We start from the raw sequence: 11,816 nt of genomic DNA, 5'->3' as shown, positions 1-11,816 counted from the left end.
GGCTGCTTAGAAATTAAGTGTTAACGAGCAGTTGGACAGGTGTACCTAATAAAGTGGCCGGTGAGTGTATATTGTACACATTGACTCAGTTGAGCGTACAGTACTAGCATGTTGACGTTAGCATTCAGCTCACAGGACTCACAGAGCCACTAGAATTGCAGATAAAAAGTAAAAAAAGTATCTTTCCCAGTATAACATTAAGGATATTAAATCATGTTTTTTTTATAATCATCTAGGAGTTGGAGATCCAGGCCCGTGCTCATGGTCTTACAGTGGTTCCATCCTCATCTGTCTGCACATCGGATTTAATTGGCCGAGCCATTAAACAAGAACCCGCCCTTGGCGACTGCCCAGCAGACCTCTACCAGCACAGCTTGGCTCCTGACATGTCACCTCCGACCACACTGGACCTCAACAACGGCACCATCACCTTTGACCATATTCCTGCAGACGCTGGGGATCCTGAACGCTATGGAACCTCCAGGACCTGTAAAATGAAGGAATTTGTAAGGGACACCCTGTCGCCAATATCCACAAGTGATCCCCTGCTGTCCTCAATGTCCCCAGATGGCTCCAACAACGGGAGCAGCCGGCACAGTTCTAGCTCTAGCATGGATGAGAAGGAGCATGGCTGTTAGCATACATTTCAATCTATAGCATCACATCAATGAGGCACTCACCTTACAGTGACTTAAAGAATTCACATGCCTAAGTGAATAAACTCTGTTATGAACTTTATTTTTTATCTTAATTCCATTCGTTTTACTTTTGCCCATTTATTGCTGAACTGTAATGTTCAAACACTGTATGTTAATGTGCCTGAGGTGTTTCATTTCCTCGATTTTACACAATATTTTTACATTCTTGAATATCTTGATGCTGTATAGATGGGCAGTTGACAAATAAGGTGACAAATCTGCTGTCATAGACTGGCCAATTGAATGATTTAACAGTTTATTTTTGTCTTTTTTTAAACTATGGTTTTCATATTTGTCCCATAAACTGTAAGTATACTCTATATTGAACTGTCCATGGCAAAAGAGATAACATACATATGTCAAAATGTTTTGGCCAAAAGAAATGTGAAAAGCTTTGTGTAACGATCAAAAAATTTATGAAGTTCTTTCTTTAGATTTCTTTAACTTCTGATTGTTACAATGCAAGAACATGCACAAAATATTAAAAAAAGGTATTTAAATATATAATAATAATATCAAGTATTGCATATTATTGCAAACTATTGTTTCTAAACATATTTAAATGTACGTATATTGTTAACTCCTATGCTCTTAATGTACTCTGAAGAAAATAACAAATCATACATTGAACACATTATTATTATTTATTTATATTCTTTATTTTATCCAGTGAGAGGTCATTTTGTTTAATGAGATTTAGAGATTCACACCAGTGGTTTACAGACTGGTTTTCTCTGAGGGACACTTATTTTATTTTTTTATTTTTATTGGCACACAAAAACATGATATTCCCATTCTAACATGATGTATGTACAAATGTTAATGACGATGATAAAGGCAAATAAGACACAAGTTGTCCGTGACAAGATTTGAATGAATAGGGTAAAACTACCTTATATTGATAATGGGCTTTTGCATTTTTTAATGAGCCCTGGCGTGATACATCGTAATACTTTCTTTATAATTAATGTAAAATATAATTGAAAAATAAATAAACTAAAATGTGTTTATTTTCTAGTAAGTAATGTAATTGCTTTGTAGGCACCGATCAACTACTGATTTCATCTCTATCTTGCATAACTCAGAGCTAGGAGATGTATACAGAGAGAAATCCTCTTTTTTGATGTTTGGACAGAACTGGTTGATACCATATGAAACATTTTTGTTAGTGTTTGTTATCTCTTGCCAATATTGTAAATAAATAAAACATTTGAGATACTGCATGGGGCCAACATTTAGTTTGGAATTATTGTGTGTGTTTGCGTGTGTGTGTGTGTGTGTCTGTGGTGGAATGTAAGTACATTTACTCAAGTACTGTACTCAAGTACAAATTACAAAAGGTACTTGAACTTTACATTCTTTTCATGCCACTTTCTAATGGGAGTTTTTTTTTAAATACTTTTAAGTACATTTCCCTTATGATAAGTAAAATTTCCAATGCAGTGTAACAGTGTATTTTAACACTATGGTTTTAGTACTTTAACTTAAGTAAAGGATCTGACTACTTATTCCACAACTGTGTGTGATAGAATGTTAACGTGTCTGGAATGTATCTTTTAGTGCATGTTGAAACAGGCTACAGCCACTTGCCACAGGGACAACTAATAGTTGGATGATACAGACTCTATAACAATGAACCATTTGTTGAATTCCTCTATATTATAGAGTATGATTTCTACAGAGAGGGGAAATTAATATGTTTACTTTAATGCAATATGACTCACTGAGAATGACCCATCATGGTTTTCTTATATTTCCCTGGACTAGCATTACTTGGCTTACTTGGCCAAAGTCTTCTTTTATCTTTTGTATGCAAATGTTTGTAATTACATATTCTAACCTTTTTTTTTCTAAAAACTCTTCCACCTCCAGAATACATCACATTTGGAATTGTTGTAAATAAACATGAATATGCAAAGTAACAAATGATAAAAGTAGATGAGTTCCACTGGCATCCAAAAAAAAACCTTGAGATGCACAAACAGGACTTCTCCTTTGAGCTTCAGTGGCTGTAAGTGTTATAAATAAAGGATGATTATTTGGCTTATGTTTGTCAGTACTCTAAATTAATGCTTATGTTGCTATTCAAGTATTTGGACATAACCAAAATGTTTAGTAACACATTGACCTTAGCATTTACAACTTCATAAAGTCAGAGCTGTGGGTTTGTCAGCAGGTCATGGAAATATTCTGCCCTGTAGCAAGATTACTTCTACTTACATAATGTTATTCAATTATTCTTACAGGCAGTAGGTTGTGACTTCAACATTTTAGGTGAAAGTTAATGCAAGTAACAAGGATGCCAATATATACATGTGTGAGTCTACTATATTACTAACATACACGCACACGGTTTGATAAATGGTGATGATGAACATCTTTAATGGGGCATAGTTACAAGTATTTCACAGATTTAATAAGAGTATTTTTCACATTACTTGCTTAGCTGGTTCTATGATGTTAAACAAACAATAAAAAACTGTTAAGATATCTAATATGATCTGTTTCACATCCCTTAAGTAGTACTCCCTGGACACAAACACTCGGTTTCCTGGGTGAAAAGTCTTGTGTTTTCCCCTGAACATCTTCCGGAACTATAATAATACTATCATACTCCGCTCTCCCGTTTAAAAGTCCTGTGTGCGTTACTTTACGTAGCGATATGTACAAATGGTTTGTGAGAACAACCTGTAAGAACACATGCTGCTCAGAAGAATGTGGAAACAGCTATATGCGCTAAATAGCTTGAAATAGCTGTGCAAAAACACAGGAGTTAGATGATATCTACTGCAGTTTCGTATTTCACAATGACTAGAGTACAAAACATGTTCTCTTAAAAACAGATTGAACAGATGCAGTTGTGGGATGCACATGTTAAGAGTCACAGTTGCTGTCACAGGAGACGTTCAGCTCATCACACCATTTTGTGTAAGCTCTGTGCAGGATCTCACAAGATGTATCATTAGAAATTTCTGAAATGAAAGAAAAGAAAGGAAAAAGATATTGCTTTAAATATACTGAATGAACATAACAACTGGCTCATACAACTACTCTTTCAGGGAGAAATAAGTTGGTTCATAGTGCATTCTGCTAATCTAGTGCCATCATTTGTAGAATGAAGACACAACAGCAGGATTGTTGTCATGTATAGGCAAGTAAAAGTACTTAGTTAAAGTGAGGAATTGCCATCATAGTTAAAGAAAGGACAGAACGCCAGTCTCTATAGTGGAAGGGAATACGTTGGCAGTTTGCATGCTAATGCTAATTTGCCTAATGCTAACACAGGGTGAATGGCGCGCTATTGTGACAAGCTACTGCCTGATGTTAGCGTGTTGCCAGTTAGCTTGCAAACCACAATAGTTCTCCATAGGCAGAAAAAGTATTCAGTATGTCACCAAGCTTCCAGTCCTTATGTACCTATGTTGCAAGGACATGAAAATTACTTGTTTTGAGCAGTTTGAGCGCACCATCAATGCTGTTGTTTTTCTGGTAAGGATAGTCTTCCTCTAGCAATGTCTTACCGGCTTCCCCGAGGCCAATAGGCAGAGGCATTCTGACAAGGCCTCCCGAATGCTTCAGCCTTTCCTGCAGAGACTTCTGTATGAGCTCCATGGTACATGCCTCATGCCAGACAGGCAGCTCCATGCTCACCATGCAGGTGATGATCCTTTGCTTGTCATCTTCTGTCAATAGTCCACTCTCCCTTGACACATAAACCATGTATGACATGTCGATGTTCACTGCCTCACCATGCAGCAGAGATGGGAGAACTTTCTGCAATAAAAAGAGACAAAGATAATGTGAGGACATGACTTTAAGGGAACATGCGATACCTCGGCAAAAAGACGCCTAGTTGGGTCACAGAACATTTACTTGAAACGGAACGTAGGGCAGAATTTATGTATAAATAAATGGACAATTTTATGATGTAGACCAAAAATGAGCTTCCTGTCTTTGAAAGAGCAGTCCCCGACTGAAACAGAACTGAACTTTTTGGGGTTTTCTTTGTGGACAGTTAATGTAAATGGACTAAGTGGTTGAAGAAATTAAAGTGGATTTTTATGTTGGACTTTTAGTTGTGTGCACTTTGGGACTGGAATTTCTGAGTGGTTTGGGTAAGTAATTAAATAGATGAATATTTGATTTTTTTTCACTTAAATTGTAAGGTTCAACAATTCTAACAAAAAGATGAAAAAACAACACAAAACATGACTTATCTTTGAATGAGACAATCTTAAAAGCCAGGAGAGAGAGCTTCCTGGCACCCCTGACCAAATAATAAAACTTAAAAATAAGGAAACAAGGGGTGACCACTAGCTCACCCAGTAAGAGAGTGCGCCCCATGTAGGCTGAGTCCTTTGCAGCAGGCCGGGTTCAAGTCCGACCTGCGGCCTTTGCTGGGTGTCACCCACCCGTCTATCCACTGTCACTATCAAATAAACAGAAAAACCCCACAAAAAAATAAAATAAATAAAAAATAAGGAAACAAAAGTAAAACTGTCACAGAACCATATGATAATGTACCATATCATACAATGATAATATGTGACATTGACTCTTGCATAATATTCCATAATATTAATAGAGAAAACCACTACTTAATCCTAAACGTATCATATATTAGTCTGGTGTACACCTGTCAAATGTATTGACTCTGCTGCTAGTAATCTCACCAATGTCATTCTATGTCATTTTGTCTTCATATGCTCTTGGGTAGATTCTATTTTTATTCTATTCTTATTTCTGGTAATGTAGCCTACATCTAATCTGTTACTTTCCATACTTATCTGTACTTGTTTATGTCCTTGTGCTGCTGCATCAGCCAGATTTCCCTGCTAGTGATCAATGAAGGTGTATCTCATCTTGTACAATCACCAAAGAGAGTTACAGGCTCACATAAAATCAAAGAGTGCTGTACATATGGAATGCACAGTAGCATGTATCAGCAAAATGATTTAAATGGCTATGTCTGCCATGAAGGATCAATTACCATCTCTAACGCTGGGCTGATGATGTGACCAAAGTCCACAAGTCTGTTTAGGTCATCCTCCCAAAGGTTAGGGGAAAGCTCCTCCAGCATGGTTATGATGGCTATACGAGTTGCTTGTGATGCAACCTGTAAGCAGTTGCTTCCATATCCACTGTTAACAGCCTGGAAGTTTGTGTCCAACAGCATACGGCCGTGTGTCTCAAGAAGCTCAAAGAGGCCTTTGTGTTTCATCAAGGCCATCTGCAAACACAAATGAGCAGTACAACCGTGAAAAATAAATAGAAAGAAAAAAACCTTCACTTAATCTCATAGAACTGACAAGTGAATTAAGTTACTCCTCCTGCTACTGTAAATGGATTTTTAAACTTCCCTTGGTGACTCCTGGATTATTTGCAGTACTGTAAATGGCATGTGTGAAATTGTTCTCATAGCTCTCATAGCCTTTTTCTACTTTTAGCTGCTGGACATTCAAGTACCAAAGTAACAGGTGCACTTGGATCCGCCCATACAGTCCGAGACTTACTGCTATGCATTTGATACTGTGATTATAATTGGGTCCCTATATGCAACGTGTACATGTATATTTCTATGAAGCATGCATGTTATTTACCTGATGGTCATGCTACTAGTCGATGGTCATGTAAACACAGAACTATTCTACTTTCAGGGACTTTAAAATACCTTTAACATCTCAGCCAGCCCATTGGAGATGTGTCGTCGTGGAACAGTTTGTATAAAGGAAAGGTCAAGGAAGGCAGCGGCGGGTGGAATGTAGGCGCCCAGCTTGTTCTTGCAGTTTGCAAAATTAACCCCCGTCTTTGCTCCCACGCTAGCATCGATGTAGGACAGCAGTGTGGTTGGGACCCTGATGTATGGGGTGCGTCTTCTGTAGAGTGAGGCAGCCAGGCCAACTACGTCGAGGCACACTCCTCCACCGATGGCAATAATGGGATCTGTGCGGCGGTCAATGGAGAAGTTGTTGACCTCCTCTAGGATCTTCAAGGCCATTTTCATGGATTTGTTCTCCTCAGTAGTGGGTAGAGCCAAAATCTTGTATAGGACATTGTTTGCCTCTAAATATTCTGTTAGCTTGGGGCCGTAGATTTTGTAGACTTCTTGATCAATGACCACAAAGCGTTTGATTGGCTTGTTGGAATGTTTAATGTCCTCCAGCTGCTGCGGATCAGTGATGTGTCCCAGCAGGAGGGTGTCATTGCTCGGGTTCAGCAAGTTCTGGGTCTCAGTTACCTTGTAAGTAAATACGATGGGGCTGACCACTGTCCAACTGGCGCCCTGTTCTGTGATGCTCTCATAGCTGTCAAACAAAACATATGGAACAAATATTTATCATTATGGCATGGGTTCCAATTATTATAGATATTGTTTTAAAGTGCTTTTTGTTTCTGTCAATACATTGCTCTGCATACACTCTATTACCACTTCATTAGGTACACCTTGCTAAAACAAATACAGTCTACAGTATTATCATAGCGCTCAACATTAACAGGACGTATATTAAGGGGAAAAAAATGCACAGGATACCAGTGACAGGATGAGGGTGGTTTATAATTTCTGAAGACAGTAGGCTACGACTCACAGCCTGTCTCTCCTCTCAGCGTGCTGACAGATTATGTATGGTTCAAAAGCCACTCCAGCAGAGTTCTGGAGGGGGAGATGAAGCATGCTAAGACCTTTAAACCAATCAATCGTTTTTCCTGCTAAGACCACGCCAATAGAGTGCAGATACCCGAACCGAGCCCGACGGGACCCGGCAGTACCGGACAGGCCGGGCAGGGTTGGTACAGATATTTAGAAATAATGTTTGGCCAAAGAACACTATGAGAAAAAGATAAAAGATCTAATGGCATATCCAGTGGGAACGGTAGAGGTGCAGCAGTTGAAACTCAAACTGTGTGAATGCTAATGAAGGGCGGGTCTTTCCGGCCCCCCGGTTAGGGTGTAGCCATGCAAGGAGGCATATCCCGGTTACTGAAGCAGTTCTCCACCTCTGTTAACTTTATTTAGAAGTCAAATTTTTACATGGCGTTTGAGAAATAGGGGCATTGCCCTAACTCGAATATAATTGTTTTTTTAAACCGCATGTAAACACACTGACAGTTACCTTCAAGCCAATTATGGAACTGGATAATTGTCAAAACTTAACTTAAAAAAATAATAATATTCTAAATAACATCTACTAAGAAGCGAGTCAGAGATAGAAGTATGGTTACACTTTCTATAAACAAATCTAAACATATGTATCATACTTGTGATAAAGAACACATATGTTATAGGCCTTGCCTACTCACATTTTTGCAGCAGAGACACAGTCAGCTGTTTCTTTGTTCACCTTCTTTCCCTGTTTGCGCTTCCAGGTACCTTTGACCTTTACTAAACTAAACTCAGTTTTCAGTTCTTTTGCATCAACATCCTCCAGATGAACCTTTCCCATTCTTGTTGTGACAGGAGTGGATAGATCTAGTGAAAGTCATAAAAAGAATCCCATCAAAGCTGTCTTTAAAAAGGCTATAGCATTCAGAGGAGGTCCCTGAACTGTGGGAGGAGCAATGTATATGTTTCATAAAACTGACACGTAACGCCCTGTTAATAACTTTTGTATAACTAGCATCACGAGCCTATACGTGCCCTGACAATTATCAATTTTTGTGCACCAATGCATGGTAGTACTTAGTTTTATGACATGTAAATCATCAAATGAAGATACTTGTGCTCATGGTCCTTTTTGCATATAACATTTACATAGAGGGAAAAGTCTTTTACTTGAATTTGGAGAAAGTAAATATAAAGGACTAAGTGTTGTATTCATTTATTTATTTCCCTTAGGACGTGTTATTGGCTGGTAATCGTTTTGCTCAGGTTGTTTTATGTACGTGTCCCAGTCTATTCACTCCAACCGATTTCATGTGAAAGTCTCTGTTGAGTGATACCTCAGGTTGCCGATGGAGAAACTAAAGGGGCGAGGCACAGTGCCCCGGGAAAGAAATGAAAGAAAGGGAGGAATGTTAATTAAGCGTTTGGCTGGTGTTACGCACCGTGTGCACTGCTGATTATGTAACACATCTAAACATATGCATCATACTTGTGATAAAGAACACATATGTTATAGGCTATGCTTACTCACAGTTTTGCAGCAGAGACACAGTCAGATGTTTCTCTGTTCACCTTCTTTCCCTGTTTGCGCTTCCAGGTACCTTTGACCTTTACTAAACTAAACTCAGTTTTCAGTTCTTTTGTAACATCCTCCGGATGAACCTTTCCCATTCTTGTTGTGACAGGAGTGGATAGTCATAAGTCATAAGAAGAATCCCATCAAAATTGTCTTTAAAAAGCCTGTAGCATTTAGAGGATGTCCCTGCACTGTGGGAGGAGCAATGTTTATGTTTCATAAACTGACACGTAACCCCCTGTTAATAATTTTTGTACCTAGGCTACCAGCCAATGAGTGCCTGACACTTTGTGTGCGCCACTGCATGGTAGTAGGCTACGTAGTTTAACGATAAGTAAATCATCAAATGAAGATGTATGTGATCATGGTTATAGTCTTTTTTTACATGGCAACGTGTTGTTTTCATTTATTTATTTCACTTAGAACGTGTTATTGGCTATTCGTGTCGCTCATTGTTTTATTTACGTGTCCCAGTCTGTTCACTCTATCCGATTTCATGTGAAGGTATCTGTTGAGTGATACCTCAGGTTCCCAAAGGAGAAACTAAAGGGGTGAGGCACAGTGCCCCGGGAAAGAAAGGGAGGAATGTTAAATAGGCGTTTGGCTGGTGTTCAACTGGACGCACCGTGTGCACTGCTGATTATGAAACCAAGCTAGGCGGACCTAACTGTCGGTCACAGCCATGAACAGAAACTGCGCTCCTTAATCCCTGGACCCGCTGTCCATGTTTGTACCGCCCGCTCCCAGCCTCAGTGCTCACGCGATATCTGTATCCCAATCCCAACGCAGTCCTCTACTCCATGCTACAATTTGAAAAGTTAGTCGCTCATGAGAGACAACTGTTAGCCGTCTATGTTCAGCAAATAAGCGTATTTCATAAGTGGGATTCAAGTTGGCCTAAGTACAACATTTTTTTCACTTATATTTCCTCACATTTAGTTTAAGGAGCCTTTTTTTACACAGTAGACACCACGTGTAGCAGTATCTTAAGTAACAATGGGCATTGGCTAGAATGTTTGCTAGCGTTCGTTTGTTCCGCGTGAGACGTTTTTCAGCCGTTTTCCCTGAATGTCTGTTTCTAACATCTTTGTCCCAGGTGCTGTTGGAAAATGGTCGTTTTTTGCCTGGTGTGCAGACTGTCACTCCCCTCACTCAACAATTTGCATACCGTAGTTGTGTTGTAACAGAAGCGCATTACCACGTCTACTCAAAGACTTCCACTGTGGCTTCTGAAATCTTGACGCCCACAAACAAACCGCGCACCATGTCAGCCGAAAAAGGTAAGAAAAATACTTATTTTTGGCATTGTGTCAGGATCAAAGTACGGTAAATATCACTAGGACTTACACGTTTCGTTCCTTTAGGAGCCAAACTCTGGAGTGCGGTTTCCTATGTATCTGCAGGTCCTTTATCAGACCGAATGTAGGCCTACTGCCACTGCAGCCTACACAACATAAGCCTGTTTAGCTCGTGGCCATAAGAAAAGTTGTTACGCTGAAAAGTGTATAGGTTACAATAATATAAAAAGTACATAATGCATTGTGTGTGTGTGTGTTTGTGTGTCTATGTGTGTGTGTGAGATTACGTATAAGCGAGCTTATGAGCTCTATTCAGATAACAAATGTGGAATCATATCAGGGCTGAGAATATTACTCAGTCAATCTATTAGTTAATTAATCAAATTATTTGGAAAATGTTTATAACAAATTAATATTGTAGATTATGTTATTTTTCCAGCTATTAATTAGCCTACATGGTTTTGCTGATTTTCTTTGTGTGGAGATCACAATTTATCAAACAATTGAAAAAATAACAGGCAGATAACTGGATAATGAACATCATTTATTGTTGCAGCCCTATGTCATATAGTCTGTAGCTGCAAAGTTGATCACTAAACTAAAATGACATTATGTGATTTCCCTCAGTTCCCGACACCCCAGTGGAAGTCCTTGTGGCTCTCCTTAAAAAAGCCAAGGAGATAGCTGGAACGAGTGCCAATGTGCCAGAGGAGCTGACATGTCAGTTGCAGAAGGCTCTGGACATAGCCAGTGGCCTGGATGACTACCTGGAGCTAATGACCACACAGGAAAGTGAACCTCTGGCAGAGCTATATAAGTATGTCTTGGTTTCATATACATAATCATCTATAGCTCAAAATACTACTGTGCGAGGTAAATTTGTTAATACTTTCATTTATACTTAATTGTAGAAAAACAATTTGCCATGACTGGAAACAAGTGCACAAGGAGGGTAAAACGATGTTCCAGCTTCCCAAAGAGTGCATCACCGGACACGTTGAAGGTGAAAGGACATTTACATGTGTAGGGGAGTGCCGGGACGATTGAAACGCAGGACTCATGAAACATTCCAGTTTTCTTAGTGTAATGATGAGAGACAGACTTTCTTTGGTAAAAACATTCCTGAACAGTTTGTTCAAAGCTGAAAATGCACCAGTATTTGACACATGACAGGTGAAGGTTGCGAGTGACAAATTAAATGCTTTCATTAGCTGTAAATTACATGTAACTAAAAAGTGTTTCAACTGTCCCCGCTCTCCACTACTGCTCATTGCCATTTTATTCACTGGTTTACCGTATTGACACATCTTGCTCTTGGGTGTTGTTGTTTTTCGGCAGGCCAGACCCTGAAGATGCTGATCCACATAAGTCAAGCTAAGAGGGTTCTAGAGATTGGAATGTTCACCGGCTACGGAGCACTTTCCATGGCTGAAGGTCTTCCTGAGGACGGCTGCTTAGTTGCATGTGAGTTAGAGCCATACCTCAAAGACTTTGCTCAGCCCATTTTTGACAAGTCTCCACATGGCAAGAAGATTACTGTCAAGACTGGGTCCGCCATGGACACTCTAAAGGTGAGAAAAGACACCTTATTCATTATTGAGGGACTGTCATCTGTATGGACTGTTAGCAAAAATGAATTAGGA

General features: G+C 39.3%; 3 protein-coding genes across 5 annotated transcripts in view; 2 read left to right on the top strand and 1 right to left on the bottom strand.

Annotated features, from left to right (window-relative positions):
- Nucleotides 1–1,919, top strand: part of mitfa (melanocyte inducing transcription factor a) — a 19,437-nt gene extending 17,518 nt beyond the window's left edge. For both annotated transcript variants that reach the window (XM_034870369.1, XM_034870368.1), the window contains one exon: nt 237–1,919. In XM_034870369.1, the coding sequence (XP_034726260.1) occupies nt 237–638 (402 nt within the window). In that variant the 3' untranslated portion in view covers nt 639–1,919. The remainder of the gene's footprint in view (nt 1–236) is intronic.
- Nucleotides 1,920–3,111: 1,192 nt separating this feature from the next.
- On the bottom strand, nt 3,112–9,027 carry eevs (2-epi-5-epi-valiolone synthase). The gene is made up of 6 exons (XM_034870648.1): nt 8,831–9,027; nt 7,998–8,166; nt 6,370–7,003; nt 5,689–5,928; nt 4,220–4,472; nt 3,112–3,670 (listed from the first exon to the last, which is right to left on the bottom strand). Exons 2-6 carry the CDS (start codon nt 8,138–8,140, stop codon nt 3,573–3,575), a joined length of 1,368 nt encoding a protein of 455 aa, XP_034726539.1. The 5' UTR covers nt 8,141–8,166; nt 8,831–9,027; the 3' UTR covers nt 3,112–3,572.
- A 626-nt stretch (nt 9,028–9,653) lies between these two features.
- The window catches only part of zgc:113054 (uncharacterized protein LOC541322 homolog), a 10,141-nt gene continuing 7,978 nt past the window's right edge, over nt 9,654–11,816 (top strand). Inside the window, exons 1-5 of one of the 2 annotated variants that reach the window (XM_034870394.1) lie at nt 9,660–9,776; nt 9,972–10,155; nt 10,801–10,990; nt 11,085–11,176; nt 11,512–11,744. In XM_034870394.1, the coding sequence (XP_034726285.1) occupies nt 10,140–10,155; nt 10,801–10,990; nt 11,085–11,176; nt 11,512–11,744 (531 nt within the window). In that variant the 5' untranslated portion in view covers nt 9,660–9,776; nt 9,972–10,139. Of the gene's footprint in view, nt 10,156–10,800; nt 10,991–11,084; nt 11,177–11,511; nt 11,745–11,816 lie in introns of both variants that reach the window. The other variant, XM_034870393.1, reaches the window with a different exon arrangement.

The sequence above is a fragment of the Etheostoma cragini genome, chromosome 4, assembly GCF_013103735.1.
Source record: "Etheostoma cragini isolate CJK2018 chromosome 4, CSU_Ecrag_1.0, whole genome shotgun sequence".
NCBI lineage: Eukaryota > Metazoa > Chordata > Actinopteri > Perciformes > Percidae > Etheostoma > Etheostoma cragini.
The sequence above is the reverse complement of the archived record's forward strand: the minus strand, read 5'-3'. Positions and strand labels throughout refer to the sequence as shown.